Genomic DNA, 24,031 nt, shown 5'->3' on the forward strand with positions numbered 1-24,031 from the left:
CATAGAACTGACAAGGCCCCATCCCAGATCAGGACTCTGTTCTTTACTCTCTTTGCAAGTGTGCCAAGCCATGTTTATGCTTATCTCTTAACATTTTCCTTCCTGCCAATTCATCTTAAAGTGCAAAAGGAAAATAAGACAATGCCTAATTTTCTTTCTTTCTTAAGTTGAACCCAGATAGCAGCTTCTCCCAGCGGTTACTAGCAGTGCAAACTCCCCCAACTTGAGTCGATACCTTTGCTTTCAGGTATTATTTCATGAACTAGCAATTGCTAGTTCATGAAATAATACCTGAAAGCAAAGGTATCGACTCAAGTTGGGGGAGTTTGCACTGCTAGTAACTCCCATCATCACTGACCATTGGCGTGCTGGTTGAGGCTGATGGGAGTTGGTCCAACAAGATTTGATGGGCAACAGGTTCCCCATACCTACTGTAAAGAAACAACCAGCAAGTTGGGATAGGTAACATTCAAGAAATGGAAAACATCTTATGTCAGTATGTATGGAATTTGTGTCTCTGGTGGTGTGCATTTGAGGGCAGCATGCTCATAGAATTGTAGAGTTGGAAGGGACCCAACTCTCACCTATTCCAAACTCTGCAATGAAGGAATCACAGCTAAACAATCCCTGGCAGATTACCACCCATCCTCTGTTTAAAAACCTCTAAGGAGGGAGAGACAACCACCTTACATGGTCACATTGTGGAGCTTTGTTGGGCATCCTATCTTGTTGAGCTATGTGAAGAGTCCTTTTTGGCTGAAGGGGTCAAGGACCTTCATCAGGTCCATGAAGGCACCTCTGCTCTCAGCATTTCTTCTGCAGCGGGCGCAGTGAGAAAATCATGTTGACTGTTGACCTATGATCTCTAAAGCTGCAATGTGACTTGGGATAGACCTGTCAGTGAGTGGCTGTAAACTGTTGAGAACTATTCGGGCAAAGGCTTTCCCCACAGTACTCAGCAGAGAGATTCCATGGTAGTTGTTATAATCATGGCGGCCACCTTTGTTATTATAGAGGGTCACGATGCACATATGGTGGCATGGATGCTTCTAACACTTCAAGAGAAGGCCATGGAGGTGTGTCATGAGGGAGGAATTGAGGCCGGCTTTCAGCACTTCTGTTGGGATTCCGTCCTGTCCTGGGGCTTTACCTCATGACTGAGAATTGATGGCATTTTTTAGCTTGCCAAGGGAGGGACAGACATCCAGCTCTTCCAAGGCAGGCATAGTCTGGATACTGTAAATTGTTTTGTCAGAGACCATGTTTTCCTGCAAGTACAATTCTTGATAGTGCTCTGCCTATCGCTTCATCTGCATGGGATCATTAAGACCTTAGTTAACCACTGAGGAAGGCTGTACATTGTCAAAGTGCATTTGGCTGCTTGTGACATATGAAACGACCCATGTTTATTTGCCCTTGAGCAAATAGTGGTTCCATGTTTTATATGAAATGATATTTGTAAAATTGCCCTAGATTGGCCAGGAGGCTGTTTGTGTTTAAATGTCTTGCAGGGATATTTAAAGTGCTGGTGTTACTTGCGGGTTTCTCTTCCTTTCATATTACACGTGCCAACTTGATGCACCATCAGCTGGTGAGTGCTCAGCACAGCTGACATTTGCTAAGCCCTTGTTATGGTAAAAAAAAAGTCCAAGTGCAGTGGTAGAGCACATGCTTTGCAAAAAGTCCCAGGTTCAATCCCCAGCAGCTCTATTTTAAAGGATCAGGCAGCAGGTATGTGAAGAATCTCTGCCTGAGGCCCTTGAGGAATGCTGCTGGTCAAAGTAGTCAGTAGGGCAGGGAGGGCTAAGGGCCATCTGGCTCTCTGGATGATTTTGGCCTCCAGTTCCCATCAGCCCCAGCTAGAACAGCTAATAGCTAGGAATGATGGGAGTCATAGTCCATCTACATCTGGAAGGACACAGGTTTCCCCTTCCCTATTGCATTGGGTTAGACAGACAAATAGTCTACCTATAAAATACATTTTGTGTGAAAAGTTTGTAAATACATTGGTTGAGAGAATATACATTTAAAAATACATCAGTATTCATACAGGGTTTTATTTTTTAAGAATTCACAGATTAATACAGGGATGGGATAGCCTTATGGGTGAATACATATGAAAGTAACGTAGACGGTCAGCAGATGGATTTACTCATTTGTACACTGGGCAACCGGAGAGGAACTGGAGCTCTCTTTATTCGAGGATGTGTAGAGATCATAATATTTCTAGACTTTGTTACATAACTAAAGTATGCTGTTGCCCTTAGTGCAAAAATTCCTTCCTACCCCCTTATTTTTGGGTGGTCTTGGTGTGGTCTGGTCAAGCAAGATTTTGCAAATTTGACAAGAGACTATGCAGGACATCAACAATATATAAGCATATTGTAAGCAATAATGACTCTGTCTTACTGATTTCTAGTCTAGGAAAAACTATAATTATTATACACAGCTAGTGTTACCTCATGTCTTGCTGGGTGTTTTTTTCTTAGAAGGTTCAAATGTAATTGCTACCTCTTGTCGTAATTTCATAGTGAAAGCCATCATTGGTAGTGCTTCTCCCTGTTCACCCTTTGGTTGTGCTTTATAAGCAGGCTGCTTGGTTGAAGCCCATCTTTTTTAGACACTGTTTAATTGGTTGCTGTTTAGCCAGCCTGTCGTATGGGCAGTCATCGCTATTGAACATTCTTTCCTTAGCCCAGAATCCACTTGCAAAGCTTTTGACATCCCTGTAAGAAACCTGCATCCCAATTAGAGTCTATTCTTGTCGTTAGAGTTTCATCATGTCCCTTGTTCTGAAACTGTGGTGCGCAGGAAGAAGTTTAGGCTAGGTAACGCGGGTGACTCAACTCATTCTTTCAAACTGCTGATTAGCCAGCATCTCTGCAGCAGGATGGCTGCAATGGCTGCTGGGTCCCAGGTCTTCCTAGGCCTCCATACCTTCCCAAAGGCTTTTTATCTATCTCAGGGCTGAAGAGGACATTGATTCCTTGAAATGTTACAGACATTGGAGCACACATCTGCAGCCAAGTAAGGGCAATATCTCTAGGCCATGCTAACCCTTTTAATACACCCATTGAGGTCTCTGTATGTCAAGAGGATTGATGCTGCCTGTGTGCGCCATTTGTAGCCATTATTTTTTTAAAAAAATTACAATCCACTCTAGAGTTTTTGGCAAACGGAAGCATCATTTGTTGACAAATCAGTGCAACCTTGAATCCATCAGTTCTGCCTGCTGTTAAGAAAATATGAAGCTGCCTTATACTGCAACAGACCATCAATCCATCTATCTCAATATTGTTTATACCAGACATAGGCAAACTCAGCCCTCCAGATGTTTTTGGACTACAACTCCCATGATCTCTAGCTAACAGGACCAGTGGTCAGTGATGATGGGAACTGTAGTCCAAAAACATCTGGAGGGCCAAGTTTGCCTGTGCCTGGTCTATACTGACTGGAAACAGCTCCCCAGGGTTCCAGACAGGAGTCTTTTCCCAGCCATACCTGGAGATGCTGGAAATTGAACTTGGGACAGATACATGTGCTCTGTGACTGAGATACTACCCCTCTTCTTTTCCTTTGATAACTGCAGTTAGTATACACCTTAGGAAAGAGTTCTGCTTTTTAACCGCTTTGGCTGCATCCAGTCTTTCAACTAGCCCAGGTCAAGGATGGAGAAATGTGGTCCTCCACATGTTGCAGGCAGTGCCAGATTTACATACAGGTCAAACAGGCCGCAGCCTAGGGCCTCATAATCTAGGGGAACCTCAGCTTCTTGCCATTAAAAAAACAAGGAAACAAAAACACAGGTATATTTTACTATCTAGGACCAGTTGTTTAGTAACATTAAATATGTGACGTACGAATCTATGCCTGTATAACAGTTACACAAGTGCATACCTACTGTTTAGTAAAGTTCATGGGGGCTTTAAAGCTACTCAGAATAAAATGTTAAAATCTGCAAGTGTTCAGATCCCTGTCTATCATTGTAGCATGCATTTTCAGAACAAGTGAGGATTCTTTCATGTCATTGTGAATCACAATAATATTTAATTTCAACTTTTTGTGAAAATAATGAGTAAGTGATATGAAAGTGGTGCTAGTAAACGAAAGTGACAAAAAGAACAGAAGGAAATACTCAAAACGTTTAAAGCCAATCATGTCATATGGCTTTGTACAGCAGGCAGAAGCAGCCCTACATGATCCCTCAGTTGCAGAACATTCGTGTTTACAAACAGAAGAAATCAAGTAGACTACGCTGAACAGTCTGAGCAGACTGAAGAACAATCAGTTTAGATTCAGAACGCAGCTTCCCACTACAAGAACTGTTGTCAGTAACTACCACTACAAATACAGAAACCTCTGGGAAAAGTAACAATGAAGTGACAGGATCTGCAGCCAAAGAAGTAACACAAGACACTGAGGGAACATGCCACGAGATAGTTACAACAAAAGAAACAGTTCATGCTCTTTAGCCTCTAAAAAAATTGGAAAACAAATGATCTCAGCAAAAACCCTAGCATAACAAACACAAAATACCAACTGTTCATGCTACTTGTGATTTCAGAGTCCATAATGATGTAGTTTTATGGACCTCATTGAATAACAAGGAAATAACATTCTTGGTTGAGAAAGGTCCGTCGGAATGTTGGCACTGGGATGGACCTTCTACCGCTTTGAAGCGAACATCCAAAAACCAATCCCAGTTCTGCTCAAAAAAATTAATTTATTCCACTAAAGTAAATGGAGAAACCTACCCTCGGGAATGGCTAGTGTACTCTCCCATGAAAGGAAAAGTCTACTGTTTGGTGTGCAAACTTTTCTCTAACCAAACTTCCTCAACTACAGCTTTAGTTTCTACTAGATTTGATGATTAGCATCACACTTATCTTGTTCAAACCACAGAAACTCTAAAAATCATATGAACTCTATGCTAACATAGTTAACAAGAAAGCATGGTCAAACACTCACATCAAAACTTGAAGAACAAATCAAAGCAGAGCAGGATTACTGGAGGCATGTACTTCAGTGAGTTACTGCATTGATTTCCCTTTTGGCAGAACGGGAATTGGCAACATATGCTTACTTGACGTTGAGAACATATGCTTATTTATTTGCTCCCTGTTGGGTCCATCATCTCCCCCACCCCACCCCAAGCATCCTCTGTACAAATCAATTCCCACTGTAGTTTATTGGGACCATTGCTTGAAAATTGCAGAAGCACATTTGTGCAAATGTTACATTGGATTTGGCTAGCTATGGAACTTTTTTTTAATGAATTGACAACCAGAACATGCTAAGTTTCTATCTCCAGATATTTCTTTTTTAATAATCTGGAACTTCTGCAGCAGTCCCATGCCTGTGAAACAGAAAGAAGCAATATTGCAAGATTGTTGTGTGGATAGGTGATGTCAGGATGCCTGCAAAGGGTTTCGCATTTTTAAAGTGCTGTTTGTGAGTAATACATCTAGTTTTTTTTATTCTCCTATTGCAGAAGAGTAAACACACTCATACTCAAATGTTGAAAAACTGTGGCTGACTCTTATTTCTCTCTAAAGGTGGGTTTTAACTCTTGAGTTGGTTTTTTTCTATTCTATTGATTTATAGATTGGAAGAAACCAAGCTTTTCTGACGAAATTTTAAGGCATGCTACTTAGAAGCCTAGATGTGATGATATGTCACATTCATTGCTATTCTTTCATTGCTTTACTCTGAAGCATGCCTCTCTGAAAATTACCTTGGGCTTTGCTGTGTTTTATTTCTTCTTCTTGGCAATCAGCATGTAGCATAAACATCTAAGCTTATTTTATAAACTACAATAAAACTTCAGGACCTGATCCAGAACTGTGGAAATAGCATATGGAGTACAACTAACTGGTTATGTTGTTTAATGAACTGATTTTGGTGGTCCTCAGTTAAGGAATGTGATATGCTTTTTGGGATAAATATCTTCTAGGACTTCATGTATAAATGGAAGCTCTCTCTGTTGCAACGGCATAGTTGTTAATCCAATTAACTGATTAACATCACAGTTAATTTCCAAAGGTACTTCCTCAAAACTTCACATTGTAGGAAATCTGACTGAGAAACCCTCTAAGATACCTGACATCCTTCAATAACAAATGGTGTGCTATTTAATTCTTGTATATGCATCTATGATTTCAGAAGGCTGGTGCCCATAGTCCAAAGCTTCTTCACAAAGTATGGCACAAGCTGTCCCTAGGGATGGATGGATCAGCCTGTTTCCAGTCAGTGTCAATGTGTTGATCCACTACATTTCCTCATTAATCTGCATTTAAAAAAAAAACAACTGTACAAAAATTGTATTTTAATAACATATTTGAACACAGACACAACTGTGCAATTTTAAACATATTTTGCCCTAAAAGCATTTCATTTTATTTTCACACATTTTGGTGTGGGTTGGTTTTGGGTTTTTTAGACGAGGGCTGCTGTATCACGAAATCCAGAGAAATGCACAGTGTGGAGGATAATTATGTTGCAGTCCATATATTAGTTTGAAAGATGAGAATTAAAAATAGACTGAAATTCTCCATGCCTAGCTGTTCCCAGCTGTTTGTTTTCCACATGAAGCATGACTTGGCTGTGATAGAGAATTCCCTTTCTACATACCTTTTTGATAGCCCAACCAGTTGCAAATGAAAACTGCCCCCAGATTTACATGGAGCAGGCTGAGGAGTCTTTCAATTCACCATGTACTTGATGAAGCAGACTGTAATCCATGAAAGCTTATGCCATAATAAATGCATTCGTCTTAGAAGTGCCAAAAGGTTTATTGTTTTCTACACTTAAAAATGCATTTTAAAGTGTATCGACTTTCAAAGCATGCATTTTGAAATGCATTTGGATACTTTTTTTTAAGCTTAAAATGTGTGTCGCAACATTTGCGAAGTGTAGATAGCAAAGTTCTGGTTGTATTACCCCAGTAAGTGCCGATCACATCCATTTATCCTGGAATTTGCAAACTGTGATTACCTGAAACATCCTTAGTTGTGGATACTTTGTGGGGGTTACAGTTGACTGGCTGCAGAGAGAGAGAGAGAACAGGAAGAGTTAGGACTCAAGGGAGCCTAAGAGATCTTTCGACATCATGAAGGACCAGGGTAGGGTTCTGACATTAATTATGAAGTCTGTTTAAGGAGTTGGCTGAGGTAAAAGGAAACCTTTCCGCTGGTGCCCATTGGGACTGGTAGGGCAGAAGGCAAGGAGGCCAACAGTAGGTGGAGCCAGAGGCAATGTAAGGCAGAGCCAATTCATTCTAATTCTGTCCCTGTCCTCCTTGTTAAGTTCTACAGAAGCAACACTAAGGCTAAAGAGGAGAAAGCTGACAGCTAGTGTCACACCATGGATTGGATGTAAGTAAGAAGACAAGCAAGGGGGATCCAGCTGAGGGTAGAGTGAGGTTGTTGGGGCAGTACCCACGTTTGCCTTAATGGACCAGCCTCTGCTGGCTTCAGAATAGGAGGGTGTGGCTGTAAGCTAGAAGAGGCAGTGTGAAGTAATCTTTGCTCCCTCCTGTGGTGGCCGTTCTCTCAGTTTGCCTTTGGGGTGGTTTCTTAGGCCAGTCTTTGCCAACCACATGCCGGCTGGAGCTGATGGGAGCTACAGTCTAACAATGTCCAGAAGGCATCAGCTTGGGGAAGGCTGGCTTTCTCCTTTTCCTAGAGCGGCACGTGTGGTGTCTGCTGCAAACCATTTGTGGATGTGGAAAACAGAGTGTTTTCCACCTCCCACCCCTGCTCTCATTATTCGGAAATGGAAGGAGGCAAAGGCAAAGGGATGAGACTGAGAGCTATGCTGTGCTTCTGCTCCAGCCCTGCTGGCAGCTAACTGCACCCAGTGATGAATGAGCTCATTGCTGGGTCCTGTACAAGCTCCTCCGCCGAGGATTCAGAATCTCTAATAAGGCAGCCCGCATTTCCCCCAGTGTGGGTGCCTGTGTGTGCTTTATTAACTGTACCAGAGTAATATCAGACCGCAGCTCTGGGGCCAGCCTGGCCAGGAAGGGAAAGGGTGTTTCAATCGAGGCAGAGCCGCACAAAACACACACAACAAGGGGGCAAGATCAGAGGTGGTGTCAAGGGGCCTGTATGATGAAAAATCTCCCAAATTGAGACCTTCAGTGGTATTGCTCCATTGTGAAGCTAGCATCATCAATCATGAGGGGGAAACGTGTTTAAGGATCCTACAGCTGGAGCCAAATTTCAGCCTGAATGTTTTTGCAATATCCCACTGGGTAAAAAAAACACATCTAGAGTCCTTGTGGATTAAATGGCAGCCAAAAGACAAACAGAGAATGATCCCCTGTCCTTGCTTCTCCTCCTTTTCATATTACACAAATAATTTGTTGCTTGTCTTCGGAGCTCCTGTCTATGCTTATCCTGGAGTGTTGTGTGGCTTCAGGTCTCTGGTGCTTAGAAATCATACCGAAGACTTACCCTGGGCAGAGGTTTTTTTTTGGGGGGGGGGTGGAAATGGAGTTTGGGATGTAAAGGAGGTTAACTATGAACAGACTGTGAGATCAGTATACAGTGGGACTGTTATGGAGGCCCATATCCTTACCGTTAAAGGGAGAAGACTGGTGAGGGCAGGAGGTTTTTAGATGGCATATTTCCTACTACCATATATATATATATATATATATATATATATATATATATATATAAGCTTTCCAAACTTCATGTTGGTGACACACTTTTTAGATATGCATCATTCCGCGACACAGTAATTCAGTTTTGCATCATTTTGCGACTCAGTAATTCCATTTTACTAGCAAACCAGAGGTTAAACTAACTCCTTTCCAGCCCTGGGAGGAGCGTGGGCAGCATTCACGCAACACACCTACACACTGCAGCCTACACACTAACATGTTGCGATGCACAGTTTTGAAAGCTCTGATATATTGAATGATATTATTTTATATTTATGTGCATGAGTATACACATTCACAAAATGGCTTGGATCCAGGCTACATTAGTTCTCATTAAAATCAGTGTGGAAAGGTGGTCATGGCTTATTTTAAGTCTTGGGTGAGTGAGATTAACTTAGTCTGAATCCAACCCATTATGTCTTGGCTGCTAATGTTGCCTCTTCTATATGTAGCTTTTTGCTCTTAAATAATTTTTGTTTAGGTGACAAAATGAATGAGAGACATAGGGTGCTAGTTCACACCGGGACTTTAGCAGGAAAATTTTTTTTTATTTATTATTCCATCTGTATCTTAATGTTTCTTCGAGGGAGCTCAAAATGGGGTATATACTTCTTCTCCCCATTTTATCCTCACAGCAATCCCATGAGGTAGATGAGTCCAAAAGACAGTGACAGAGAAATGCAGGGCATATGTTTTTCCAGTGTTTAAATGCTACTGTACTGTAACCCACGCCGGTGGCGCTGTGGGTTAAAGCCTCAGTGCCTAGGACTTGCCGATCGAAAGGTCGGCGGTTCGAATCCCCGCGGCGGGGTGCGCTCCCGTTGTTCGGTCCCAGCGCCTGCCAACCTAGCAGTTCGAAAGCACCCCCCGGTGCAAGTAGATAAATAGGGACCGCTTACTAGCGGGAAGGTAAACGGCGTTTCCGTGTGTGGCTCTGGCTTGCCAGAGCAGCGATGTCATGCTGGCCACGTGACCCGGAAGTGTTTCCGGACAGCGCTGGCCCCCGGCCTCTTGAGTGAGATGGGCGCACAACCCTAGAGTCTGTCAAGACTGGCCCGTACGGGCAGGGGTACCTTTACCTTTACCTTTACTTGGCAATATTGAGTCTCCTTCTGAACTAGTGTTTCTCCCTCTTCTAATTATAAAGAACAGCATCAGCTCATGGCAGATGCATACTGGGTACGGGGGGGGGGGCAGGCTAGTAGGGAGAGAGGGCTTTTTGAAAAATAATGTCAATTTAAAAACTGACTTTAGGTTACCAGTTCTTTCCCCACCCATCCCAATATTGGTTACCATTTTCTTTCATATTAATGGTTCTCTTCAATTTTCCATCCCACCATATGAAAGAAAATGGTGACCAGTATTGGGACGGGTGGGTGGCACCCCCCTGGGACGCCAGCCCCACGTCCGCAGGTAGCTAGCCCTGCACCCGGGTGCACAGCATGTGTGCCGCATCGGGTGCCGGAGCAGCTAGCTCTGCCTCTGAAGATACATTTTGTGTCATCTGGAGGAATATCCTAGATATTAATCATTTCTTGATATCTTGATGCCAGACACCTTCCATGGGTTTGATAGATGGATACAGATAAATCAGAGGCCTATCTCATGCATGCAGTTTGCTCCCCTACAAGACCCTGAACTGTTGGAGATCACATGATTACTAGAAAGTAAATTCCAACTATGTGGGCCCTTTGTACAGTGCATTTGCAAACAGAGCAAGCCAAGAGGGAGTTGAAAATATTACAGGAGCCATTCCATGTGTAGTAGTTACGTTATGTGGGTTTTCCCTGAGATGGCTTGGTGTGTGCTGGACATAACGGAACAGTTCTCCCTAACCTTGGGATAGCTGCCTCACCATCAAAAATCCTGGCTCATAATTGCAAAAGAGCCTTCCTTTCCTGCTATCAGACTTCTTCTTGATTCTGCTATCACACTTCACATTGTTTCCAGGAAATAGTGTGTTGCATGCCAAAATATATGAAGGGATTTGCCCCTGGAAGTAGGATATTGTCTTGCTTGGCTGAGACTGTGAGAAAGCTGGCAAACAGAACGACTCATCTATAGGGGTGCTGTTCAAATCTGTATCCATTGTGGATATTTGCAGATGAGGCACACACTGATTAAAAATGGATCCTGGCTGGATTCCAGAAACAATATGATTTCCATTTTATTTGGCTCATTCTCTGAGAAGCTGCCTCTGTCCTAGGTCTCAGTCATACCATCTCCACTTACAAAAACAGAAGAGTGTAGGGGAGGGTTTCTCCACACTTCCACTTGTCTGAGCAGCTTTCTGCTTTCTAGCCACAAGCCTGAGCGGTTCTGTTTGCCACGTCGAACCCACTCTTTAGCAGTGAATTTTAGCAAGCATCAATCTTCAGAATACCCAACAGATGTTTGCTCCAATTCAGTGGTAAACATTGGATTTTCCTGTGGGAAGCAGCAGGACAAGCAAAAGTCTGGATGGGCCCTCAAACAAGACAGTGTTCTACTTGAAGATGCATGGAAGACAACCTGGACATACCTGGAGTTTAAACAGCTTGTTTAAGTAACAATAGTTAAGTGGTAGTATTGATGGGGCATAAATTTGGTTCAGTTTGAATTTTAATGGAAACCTACTTTATTCGAACTTTCTGAAACAATATGTGAACCAAAGCTCAGCTAACCTTCAAAATTCGCACTTCTCTGAATTTGTGGTGCTGTTCTCTAACCCAATAATGTATCGGGAGAAGGTATGCATTGAAATACACACATTAGTGAAAATAACAATATATCAGGGGAAATCGCATATAAAAACTGTGTAGATTTTGATACATTTGCAGGAAAATGCTGAGAAACTTTCATGAGGATGTCTTTAAGATAAAAAGGAAACTGATGCAGAAATGTGGACAACAGAACTGAAGGCAGGGAAAATGACAGCTGGAAAGAAACCAAAATTCACAGATTCATCCAGAAGTAGTAATTTTCCATCTGGGAATTATACGTCTGAACTGCAGGTCAGCTATTGACCAGATTAGGGTCACGTGTGAGCTTTGGCTAGTACTTAATAGCAGGTCCATGCAGAGCTTCCCAACAATTCTCTCTCTGTTTCCTCTTCACTGCTTGAAGTAGGTCAGGTGACAAGGATGCACATCCTGCTTCCTTGTCCGTATGCACTGGTCTCTTTCTGCCTCCACCATCATAATGCACAGACCTCCCTCCTCGTCATCTCCCTGCACATTTACAGGCAGTGTGACAAAACTTCGACATGCTCCAGAATGGCTTGGTGGAACTAGAGGGGAGGAATTCACAACTTTAAAGGGGAATGGGGGAGGGAGAAGACCACACGTTTTGGCCCAGGACTTGCCAGCTGTCACACCCTCAACCTTCAGCATGAAATAGCAGTAATATATTTCTAAGTGGGCATATTTTGAAGCAGCGGCAGGAGCTCATTATCAAAATAGAACAATGAAACTAAAGCCAAGTAGCTAGTTTTGATTCAAGCCTAATGCCCTTTTCAGCTGTTAATATACAGAGTGAATGTGCCGGGTCAAGGGGGAATCGCAGCCAGCAGTCTCTGCTCATGACCGATGAGTGCTCATTAAAGCGCCTGAGCAGATCCACTGCACATGCATGTTCATTCCATATGCACAATTATGCTTATATGATATATACCTATAAATGTAAATTGTGAATGTAGCACACATATGTTTGAAAGGTGAGTCCCGCAAAGGCAGTATTAACTGCAGAACCCTGTTGAACATTATGCAGTGGCTTACTTGCTCTGTAATTTGGGAAATGGTTCTGCTGCCCCAAACACAAAATTCTCATATTCTTTCCACTGGAACCATGACTCAGATGCACTTGGAGTCTTTAGCATTCCATATTTTAGAAATGAAGGATGTTTTGTTTTTTTAAAAAAACTGTTGAGGATGCAGAATCCTGCTCCATATTTTAAGTTTTAGCACCATGCCACAAGAAGAAGGGGTGACAGAGGACGAGATGGTTGGAAGTGTTCTTGAAGCTACTGACATGAGTTTGACCAAACTGCGGGAGGCAGTGGAAGACAGGAGTGCCTGGTGTGCTCTGGTCCATGATGTCACGAAGAGTCAGACACGACTAAACAACAAAAATTCATACAGGAATGCATAGAGCACCTGTAGTAGCCTATGTTATAGTTAATAATCAGCAAGAAGAGAGAAGACAGAACATCCAGACTAGATAGCTCATTAAGTGTTTTCAGTATTCGGATTTCAAAACCCTTTTCTTTGTCTAACCAAAACCTGGTTTATGCCTCTTCAGATGAATCACAGGGACCTGCCCCCCAAATCCATTTCTGTGCGGAAGGTGGAAAAGGGCATGCTGCAAGAATACCTCCTGACTGACCTGAAGGTGCCTCTGAGCTATGAAGTTCGCCTCACACCCCTAACCCGCTTTGGGTCTGGGGACATGGCTACCCGCACCATCCACTATATAGAACGTAAGTTTCTTGCTCTCTTACCTTACTGAGTGACCAGCCCCTTTACAGCAGCATCATGGCCCTGAAGGGGTGTATTTCTCCAGAGAGAACCTTAGTCCTGTCAGGCATTTTTCAGAATAACTTTGAAGGGCTTGGGAGGCCATACACATACCACCATCAGATTGGGTTGTTTCCTTGTTCCACTTGACACACTGTTCTTCTTCTAGAGAGCTTAGTAATCTCTGTGTGGTTCCCAGGCCATTTTACATTCAGGCAGAGCTCAGAGTCAGGCCTCCTTAGCAAAAGCGGTAGATCTGCAATATGTGCTGTCCAACTCATCCACTGCCATCAGATTCTTCGGACTGTTTGTATCCATGAATCCTTTGCTGATAGGAGGATACATAGGCAGATTTTCAGTGGGGTCCCAAGTGCGAAATATTTGGCGAGCTTCAGTTTCAATGGAGCATCAAAGTCCTTTCCACTCACATGTGAGCTTCTGGTTCCTTGCCATGAATCATAAAACAGCCCCCACTTTTGCATTTTTCTACCACCCACAATTTCGGTGCTATGCACAGGGCCTCAGATTCAAATCCTCCATTTGATATGTGGTTTTCTCTCACAGGAAGCTAAGTCACAGTTCAATACAGTTCTCTTCATAAATCCTGTTTCACATCGGGATTTAACCTTATAATATCAGCTGCCACTGTTTTTCCCTCCCAACTGGTTGTACCTATTCTCTTGAGCTTTCTTGGTTCCCATAAGGCTCCACGAATGAGATATAGTAAAGCTACTTCCCTCTTTTTTGAATGATGGAATAATTTCTTGTGGTCAGTCTGGGGCAGCCTTTCTGAAACTTGGGTCTCCAGATGATGTTGGACTACCACTCCCATCATCCATAGTGAGAAGGGCCAGACATCAGGGATGATGGGAGTTGTAGTCCATCAGTGTCTAGGGAGAAAGGCTGGTCTAGAGTAACAGAATGCTAAGGGGCATGAGTACTAATCAGATATGCTGGGAGCAGTTCAAACATTTTCTTCCAATGAGTATTTGTGTGTGATCTTATACATCTAGTAAAAATCTAAATAACCCTTTCTGTTTCCTTTCTCAGCAATCAGCTACCCCAACCCACTAGGTAAGTGTCAATGACCCAAACTTTATCTACCCTTTTTGTATATCTAATCCAAGGTCAGCCAACATGGTGTCCTCCAGCTGTCGTTGGACTATAGCTCCCTTCATCCCTAATTATTGGCCATGCTGACTAATGGGTGTTGGAGTCCGACATCATCAGGAGGACACCATGTTGCCTACTGCTGATCTAATCGTTAGACTCAAAATAGAGTATTAACATTCAAAAAATGTTTTTCAGATAAGTGGGTTTTTTAAAAAAATAAAGGGAAATCAAACATGCTGAAAGTGCCTTAAATATTTAGCTGAAATAAATGCAAGAATGCATATAAGAAAGCTAAGATAATCCCTCATTCATCACAAACTTCTCAATGACTTCTTAAGTTTTTGACACCCTTGCATTTCCTAAAGATAATGTTCAGATAGGAACTTTGGCAGAGTTGCAAAAGAGGCATTCAGAGATTGCTTCCAGACTGCCCTTTTATTCAGCACTCATCCTGATTTGTTTGCACAAAGTTTGCAGGAAGGTTATGCACCATTGACACATTTATTCTCGTTTGCTTGCAGGGAAGCTATATGACAATACGCCAAGGAGTTGTTAATCCCACACTTTCTAGTGCATTTTCTCTTTTCTTTTTTTTTAAATAAATTTTTTATTAAATTTTCACAATAAACAGACTTACATAAACAAAAAGGACAGAATCACAAACAATACTACAATACAAAATACAAAACATAACAAAAAACAAAAATTCCCTCTTTCTTAGTTTCTCATTTTCAAATAGCTTATTTTCCCGATTTCCTCACATCCCCCGTTCTTGTATCCCTTTTTAGAAGTTAATTCAGCAAATTCAAAACCTGTTAATTTGTCTATTTGTTATTCCAATCTTACATTTTGCTTTGTTGCTAGAGCCTTTCTAGTGCATTTTCTCATCACTTTCCTTGCCCCAATCTTTCTTTCTTTCTTTCTTTCTTTCTTTCTTTCTTTCTTTCTTTCTTTCTTTCTTTCTTTCTTTCTGAATCAGGTTTCATGCACCACAGAGCCAAATCCATTTTTTTATTGCAGAACCCAAATTTGCCCTCATGCAATGAATTCCCACCTGTAAAATGGCAGCAGTCTGGAAGCAGCCATAGATAGGTAGCAACCGCTGAGAATGCCTTATAATAGATCTAATGCATAAGGCAGATACAAGCAAGGGATCAGCTGGCACAGATACCATAGAATCCCTGGCATATAGGAGGAGCTGGTCTATAACATATGCATTGCCTAAGCTGTTTAAGGTTTAAGAGATGAAATATAGTGCCTTGGATGGTGCCCAAAGATAAGAGGAAGGCATCAAAGACCCAGGACTAGGATGCTTGGAGTGATCATTTGAATGCAGAACACAGAACTGTTTTATACCAGGTTAGAATACTAGTCTAACCCAGTACAGTGGTACCTCGGGTTAAGAACTTAATTCGTTCTGGAGGTCCTATTACTTGCAGCCTGATCATTTGAATGGAACATTCCAGTGACTGAATCTGGGAACTTCTGAATGCAATGCAGGCGCTATATCACAGAATCATGGTCCCTGCCCATTCAGGAGCTAGACCAGTGTGCAAGTACTGAATCTCTGAATCCTTCATTAACCTAGGAAGAGGCCAACATGCAACCTTGTCTTAATTTGAGCCAATAATATGCCACATAACATAAAACTGAGTTTTTAATTCTGTTTCTTCAGTGACCCAGGCAATAGGAAAGAGGCGCACACACAAAAGTTAAACTTATATGGGAAACAGGAATGTCATGCAGAAATTATAAGGCAGACCCGTCTAAGCAATTTTAATATTCAGCTATGCTTAAATGTGTGGGCTGGTCACTGCCACAGGAATGTAGAAAAATTAGCATCAGCACTTGACCTGAGCCAAGGCTTAATCGGACCACAAATTTATTTCAAACGTTTGTGTCCGACCATGGAAACTGTGTCTCCCTCATAGGGATGGAGGAGGAATCAATTTTAAATGGATTTATACATGGAATTTGGCAGATCTTTGTCCAAATCGGACCACCTCTTGCATCAAGCACCTCATGCATTGTCAATTTTTCTTTTTCTTGTAAATCCAACTATTTATCAACAAACACATAAACGAAAAAAACCTTACATATGTAATATGGTACCCTGCATTAACACACAATTATTTTATATACAGTTATATGCATTATTTTATATAATTCTTCATATGTTGGTTACTGTAAGAAAATACAGAAACTTGTATAATAATGCATTTAATGTGTTAGAAACGTTTATTGAGATGAAGGCAAAAAATCTGCAGTTAAGCTCAACATTGAAATTTTCAGAAAATTGCATCACTACTCCCCCACTGTATTCTTTCCTACATTATCTTGCTTGTATTTGGCGCCTGTCTGGTGAAGTTTTTGTTTCCTGGCCCTGTCCAGGTGACTGTTTCTCACCTCTGAGTCACCACTGCCAGGCCACATATATGTGGAAACAAGGAGAACACCAGTAACCACCAATCAACAGTACCTTTTGTTATCAGGACTCATATTCAGTTTATTGGCACTCATTCAAGCCATTATTGCCTCCAGACACTGGACCTGCCACACCTTGTCTAAATTAGACTATATTGCAAAATAGAGCTGAGTGCTACCTGCATATTGAAGAAACCTAGAAACAAATCCTTTAAGGGATTTCATAACCTATATAGCCATCTATAGTTGCTTGCCATGCACAGAGACAGTATACAGGGCAAATAACTTTAGATTCAGGGGATTTTGGAGGCTCCGTTTTCATCACCTTCATCATTAACATTTAATATTAATAAAGTCCCTAATACATGCTAGGCACTGTGCACAAATAAACAAACCAAGTCATTGCCTTCAGGCTCACAATTTAAGCAACTTGAGAGAGAGAAAGAGGCAAGGGAGGAAATTGTCAAACAGCACTTTGGACAAATTTGCTTTGGATGCTAGAACAATGCGATTATATTTATTACAGCAACTAACAAAAAAGAGAGCTATTGAAGCCCTAAAGCAAAATGTTTTGCCGACCACCTTCCCCTGTTGTTCTGATGTGGATCAAAGGTTGCTGTAGCCAAGATGGAATATTCAGAAGTGTGGCATTTACTTTTGTTAGCCGTTGTAATAGATATAAAGAATAATAGACATTGACTTATCATCCATTGAGGCCACCTGAGCTAGAGGCCACGTTTCTCAAGATTTGGCCCAGGTACTTAATGTTAGAGACTCTATTCTTAATGTTCGTATTGACTTTTGTTGAACTATAATAAGCTCACATTATCTTCAAAATATCAGATCCCAGGTGTGCAAGATGAGCAGTGTGATGCTAACAGAAGAAGATTATTTAGGACAGTTGCAGGAAGCTGTGCTGAGTTTAGCCATAGAATTGTGCCATATAGATAAAGTTAGTACTTCTTTATTCAGAAAAAAAAGTAAACCAGGACTGTATAAAGAACTGGGAATATGGTGCAGCTTTTGAATTTTGCATCCTCTTAAGTTACTGAGCAAGGGATCCTGCAAAAGCAGGTGGGTTTGTTTGGTCCAACTTTCCTTTAAACCTCAGCATGATTGGATCCTGCATATCTTACAAGCTGCCTTATGCCATTGAGCCCTCTGTGACTGCTGAGCCCAGCACAGAAGGCCCTGCCTTGGATTCCTTGATTTCCAGAGTTTAGGTTGTTGAGGTGCAAGAGCTATTGGCAGCTTGATTGTAGACTCTCCATCATGCTGCGAAAAGAATTTTTTTGGGACCCCACAGAGCAGTTTAGTAAGTTGCATTTTACTTTCAGTTTATTTTACTATGTAATATGCTTGGTATTCATTACCAAGTATTTATCTAGAAGGGACGCGGGTGGCGCTGTGGGTAAAAGCCTCAGCGCCTAGGGCTTGCCGATCGAAAGGTCGGCGGTTCGAATCCCCGCGGCAGGGTGCACTCCCGTTGCTCGGTCCCAGCGCCTGCCAACCTAGCAGTTCGAAAGCACCCCCGGGTGCAAGTAGATAAATAGGGACCGCTTACTAGTGGGAAGGTAAACGGCGTTTCCGTGTGCAGCTCTGGCTCGCCAGAGCAGCGATGTCACGCTGGCCACGTGACCCGGAAGTGTCTTCGGACAGCGCTGGCCCCCGGCCTCTTGAGTGAGATGGGCGCACAACCCCAGAGTCTGTCAAGACTGGCCCGTACGGGCAGGGGTACCTTTACCTTTACTATTTCTCTAGAAACCTTAAGATGGCTGCTTGAGTATCTTCACACACGAAAAGGAAACATGTAATCAAAAAAGCATGCATATGTATGGATATGATTTGGAATATTCTTACTAGAATAAGGAAAATCACTGGTGGCCACTGGAGACAGGTGTGTGTGCTCAGTCTGCTCTCCAGGTGCTCACCATCAATGGGTATCTTCAAGATCTTCCCTTCTTGTGGTTCTTTATCTTTAAGCTGAACTTGGATTAGGCAGTCCTTCAAATAAGAGGACTATCCTCTGTTAAGAAAACACGTGCCAACCCCAAGAAACCACCAGCTTGAAAGCACATACCTAACCTCTTTCATTATGAGGAATATTTTGTATCTTTGAGCGTGTGCAACAGCTTTTCTTTTCTTAATTGACTTGGCAAAGGCTCATCTATTCACACATTTCAGCCACACCACGCTTGCAGAGCAGAGAGGATTCTTGCCAAATGTGAGATGCCCCTCACAATTAGTTATGTATCTGTTACATTTGTATCCTGTGATGAGCTCAGGGCAGCATACATGGAGCCGGCAGCCAGCCTCCCAACCAAACATTGTGCATAGCCGTGATGTGCCATGTGCACCGTGATTTTTGTATATCGCATTGATTTTATTGTTGTGAAACTGCCCTGAAAGCCTATCTGGCTATTATTTATAATATTAGGTGAACATAAAGGTACCCCTGCCCGTACGGTCCAGTCTTGACAGACTCTAGGGTTGTGCGCTCATCTCACTCTAGAGGCCGGGAGCCAGCGCTGTCCGGAGACACTTCCGGGTCACGTGACCAGCGTGACAAAGCCGCATCTGGCGAGCCAGAGCCGCACACGGAAACGCCGTTTACCTTCCCGCCAGTAAGCAGTCCCTATTTATCTACTTGCACCCGGGGGTGCTTTCGAACTGCTAGGTTGGCAGGCGCTGGGACCGAGCAACGGGAGCGCACCCTGCCGCGGGGATTCGAACTGCCGACCATGCGATCGGCAAGTCCTAGGCGCTGAGGTTTTACCCACAGCGCCACCCGGGTCCCCATTTATAATTTATAATATTATTTAATAATAAATAAATAAGCAAGCCAGCACTGAGATCATACTCTGGAATATCCCAGAGTCCCTCGTGCTGCTTTGGTGGCGTTCTTTTTCAAACAAGCCGCCCTGTTTCAGTGTATTTAAAATGTCCACATGTAAAATCAGACTTCCCAGGAGAAAATCCCTCCTTCCCTCGAGGTGCATTTTAAAGCCCTAGCTGACCACCCACATTGCTTTTCTTTTCCCATTCTCCACACTTACCAAAAACAGCCTCAGGAGACTGCTATTTTCAGAGGAGGGAGGAGGGGAGGGATTCTAGTTAAAATCCTGCCCCAAAATTGAATGCATATATGTGTACATATGTGTGTGTGTGTGTGCGTGCACACACATGCACAAGTTGCCCCCCCCCCACCCCGGTTCAGTGTATTTGGAGCTGAGCCTCCCTAAGATTAAGACACAAGGCCTCTCAATCTGTTATTACACCCAAACTGGCAAGAGCCCTATGTGTAGGCAGCTATATATCAACCCAGTGCTCTTTGGCCATTCTGGTGCCATGAAGTGGGCTCATTTCTCTTGTGTCTGTTTTAAAAGCAAAAGGAAGCCATGAATGATATGTGCCATCTTCAGCTAGCATGTGAGCCTTTTAGCAGTCAGCTGAATGCCCTACCTGTCAGCTCTCTCTTTCTCCTCCCACACTGAATTCCACAAGTGCTCTTCGTGGCGAATTTGGGAGGTGGGCTTATTAGAGTGAAAGAACCATTACACATGGTTGCCTACATAAAATCTTAGGTGTGAATATCTCGCACTCTTGAATGAAAGGCAAAGATTATATGATTAATGTCCATGGCAGCCTGATCAAGGGGTACATAATGTTGATTAATTTACAGGCTCAGAGAATCGCTTAATGTAATTATTTCTTCATCCATTTTCTCTTTGGTTAATACGATGTTCATGCTTGATGTTGTTAGGGCAAGTACGTGGAGTGGGTAAAGAGCTAGGCATTGGGTATCATCCACCCAAAGAGACTGAGACAGGGTGGTGGGGAGAACACTTATTTCACAGGCCCCTTGAGATTATACATCCACAAGCCTGACCAGAACAAAACAAAATCTAATTCTCAGAAATTACTCCCAATTTGACTGTTAGGATCCCTAACAAAGTTCCCAGAATTCACTTATTTATCTTTCTTTCAACTTGTAAATGGATTTAGAATGCCCTGCGCTAATAACCTGACCATATTCCAGTCCTGTTGATTACATTCTGCCTCCTTAATTTTCCCCTTCCGCAATTTTAATGAGTTGTTCCTGTGTGTTGCTAAACAGATGCTATGTTATGGCCCAGAAGGTTCAAGTGAAGGGATTTGTAAATTGCACCCGTCTTCTTTCTTGCAGTTCGGCTAGTTCAAGACCATGTGCTGTAAAGCAAAGATGATGGGTTGCGTGCAACACAGTGCTAAGGTGAATGTTCCATCAGTGCAAGGATTTCTCCTTGTGCAATGCAACATTCTCCTCTCTGACCAATAAGGGCTCACACTCAGCAGCACAGTAAGCATTGGGTTGGTTCCTTAGTCTGGCAGATGCGGTGGCTCATAATAGCACCCCCAGTACATCGGTGAGATTTCCAGGATGCCCTGTCCAAGGGGTCCAGGGGGACGTATTTTGTACAAATGCCAAAACGGGGGCTGATGGGCTATATAACACCCTAAGATGGCACCCTGGAAAAATTTCCTGGAATTGATTCACATCATAGGATGATCCTAAAACCCAGGATCAACCCTGAAGGAATAATCACCCAGCAGACGAGCTGGGTGATTCAGGATACACACCCAATGCCTATGCCAAAACCTACTGACATCTGTAATCGATAAAGTCATGGCCATTTGATCCCCAAGCTATTTTGTCTTGTTCTTAGTACTCCTTTGCGCACTCCATCCCCCAATGACCCGGACTCACTGGTCCCACAAGAGAAAAACCTGTTGTGCTAGTACTAATCCTTCAGCTAGCCCAATAACTTTGTTTAATGCCATCCTCTGAAGATACACAGCAGACCTCTGCCCTAAGATGCAGATCAGAATGAAACAGCTGGCTGTATGAAGTGCATAAATGCTCAGTTCAAAGATACAACAATGGGCTGTTGGGGTGTATCTCTGCTCCTCTAGCCAAGCAACAGACAGTGGGAACTATCAGCTTTGAACAGTGCTGGCAACTTGTTTGAGAAGAGTGGAACCAAATTAGAACTTCTTCCCTTTCCAAATCATAAAGAAGATTTGGTCCCTTGATATTGGTGGTCCCTTTGCTTGCATGGTTCACCATCTGTTCGGTGCTGTGTCCAAGGTTCCTGGTCCAGTGCTAAGAGCACTGTTTTGCCCATGCAGTCTCTGGTCCGTACTGAGGGTGGCTTAATGTGTGGTGTGGTCAAATGAGGTCATCATGCGTTGTCAAAGGTTCTCCAATGATAATATATTCAAAAATTTGACTGGAGATAGGTGGCTTCAGTTCTGCTCTGCATTAACCTCAACTTTCCTATTTGTTTTAATTTGCTTTAATTTGAATTGAAATCTGTGAAACTGGTGTGGAGGACAGGGAATTAATTTGCATTGAGTGCTAGCTTGCTGGAGATGGGCAGAGTGTAAGTTGTTTGAATTAGATGGCCTTCAAAGGCGTGGTACTCTATGATTATAGGGGTTTCTTTTGAGTTTGCTAGAATTGTGGCTTAGATCTGGAAGCCAAGTGCAACAACCTCTGGCCAGAGTTAAGTAGCTTGCTGAAATGACCAAGCCTTGTGCGACAGCCTTTTCTGTGCTGCAGGACTCCCATGTGTGACTTGATCAGCACTGCTAGAACTGGAGCTCAGCCATCTCATTCACATAACGCCTTGGAAGAGCTGCTAAGCAGCTGCCGTCGCGCCTCAGCTCCTGCCTTTCAGATCTGGACACAGAACAGATCAAATAAACCACAGAGACTGTTATTGCGAATCCCAGAATCCCAGAGTCTCAGATCTCTTGCCTCCTTTTCTCCTCTAGCTCCAGATGCTGGGCAGTCCCCGGCACTCAGTATTACAAACGGTGGCTAATTTGGATTAGGATGCTAATTAGAAATGAATGGACCGAGTAGAGAGCACTTAGTCAGGGTTAATTAGCAGTTAAGTGGCCAGCCAAGCTCCCTTTGGCTGTGTTCACTTGCAGGAGCTCTCTAGCCGAGTTTCCATGGGGCCCTCCGTGCTTCAGCAGTCGGCAGAGCTTCACCAGGGACAACCTTTCAGCCCAGAGCTTCTACAAACCATTCCTTCAGGTACAGAGCATCTCTGGGTGGGCACAGGCTAGACTCCTCATACAAAATCTAGAGACATTTTTTTAAAATTGCTAGGCACACATCCTACTTTGGAGACCCTAATGTGGAATCTGGCCTGGCCTGTACCCTTCAACACTATGTGGCTGAAGTACCCAAAAGAGAGAAAAAGGAGAAAGCTGGAAACGTATATATTTTCCCTGAAGGCTTTCACACATGCACTTGTTTCACCTAGCGTTATGGAGTCCAAAGAAAACTGGGAGAGCCAGGATTTGAATTGTATGTGTGCCTGAAGAACTGAAAAGCCAGACCAAGAATGGTCACCTCCAATATTTTTAGCCATGTATGCTGAGATAGCTCAGTCAGTAGACTCTTAATCTCAGGGTTGTGGGTTGGAGCCCCATGTGAACACATGTGCCCATTTGGTATCAAGCTCTGGCACTTCTACATTTCAATGTGCTGAGTGTATCCGTAGCTTCAGTGTTGGCAAACCAAAGAATGAACCCCCTTTGGGGTCCACTTGGACTCTAGTTCTCCAATCCTTAAAATGATGAATTATTATTATTATTATTATTATTATTATTATTATTATTATTATGCCATATACAGATTGCTTCATCACAGAGAGCAAGGGGTGTTGGGTGGGCGGGAGGGGGGGTTGTCTGTAGTCATCTGGGGAAATGTCAAAAAGCATTTCTGAAACACAAATGTTACCTGCTTTAATTGGATACATCAGTCATACGAATGTGATCACAAAGTGTTCTATCAGCACATCTGTACACAAGCAGGGAATTTCTTGTTGGTATATAGATTTTACTCTCTCCCACATTTACCCATTGATTTAACAGGAAAGAAGGGATCATTCAGTTCATTTGTGTACATTCTTCCTAGTCACTATCTTGTGGAAGGTCAGGTCAGGTTACGTGGATGGGTGCATATCATCTCCAGGATCAGAAGTCCAAATACCTGTTGCTCTGGGACATGAGCATGAGAAGGCTATTGTGCTCATGCCCTACCTGCAGACTTCACAAGAGGCAACAGGTTGGCCACACTGAGAAAGAGAACACTAGACTGTGTGGGCCTTTGGTCTGAGCCAGCAGGGCATTTCTTACGTCCTTGTGATGAATATGCTGTTTGTGCTTTATTATCACGTCACTGCAGAACCATAACTATTACAAGGCAGGGGCTCTATATGTTTGTTTGCTTGCTTTTTTTCATATTTTAGCATATGGCATTCTGGTTAACCTCCCT

General features: G+C 42.9%; 1 protein-coding gene across 4 annotated transcripts in view; it reads left to right on the plus strand.

The window, feature by feature from the left end:
- Positions 1-24,031, plus strand: part of MDGA1 (MAM domain containing glycosylphosphatidylinositol anchor 1) — a 241,749-nt gene that overhangs the window by 168,926 nt on the left and 48,792 nt on the right. For all 4 annotated transcript variants that reach the window (XR_013392171.1, XM_028724382.2, XM_028724381.2 and 1 more), the window contains exons 11-12: positions 12,947-13,124; positions 14,212-14,235. Coding sequence is in view for 3 of the 4 variants with exons in the window: in XM_028724382.2 (XP_028580215.2) it covers positions 12,947-13,124; positions 14,212-14,235 (202 nt within the window). In the remaining variant the exon portion in view is untranslated. The remainder of the gene's footprint in view (positions 1-12,946; positions 13,125-14,211; positions 14,236-24,031) is intronic.

Source organism: Podarcis muralis, chromosome 3, assembly GCF_964188315.1.
Source record: "Podarcis muralis chromosome 3, rPodMur119.hap1.1, whole genome shotgun sequence".
NCBI lineage: Eukaryota > Metazoa > Chordata > Lepidosauria > Squamata > Lacertidae > Podarcis > Podarcis muralis.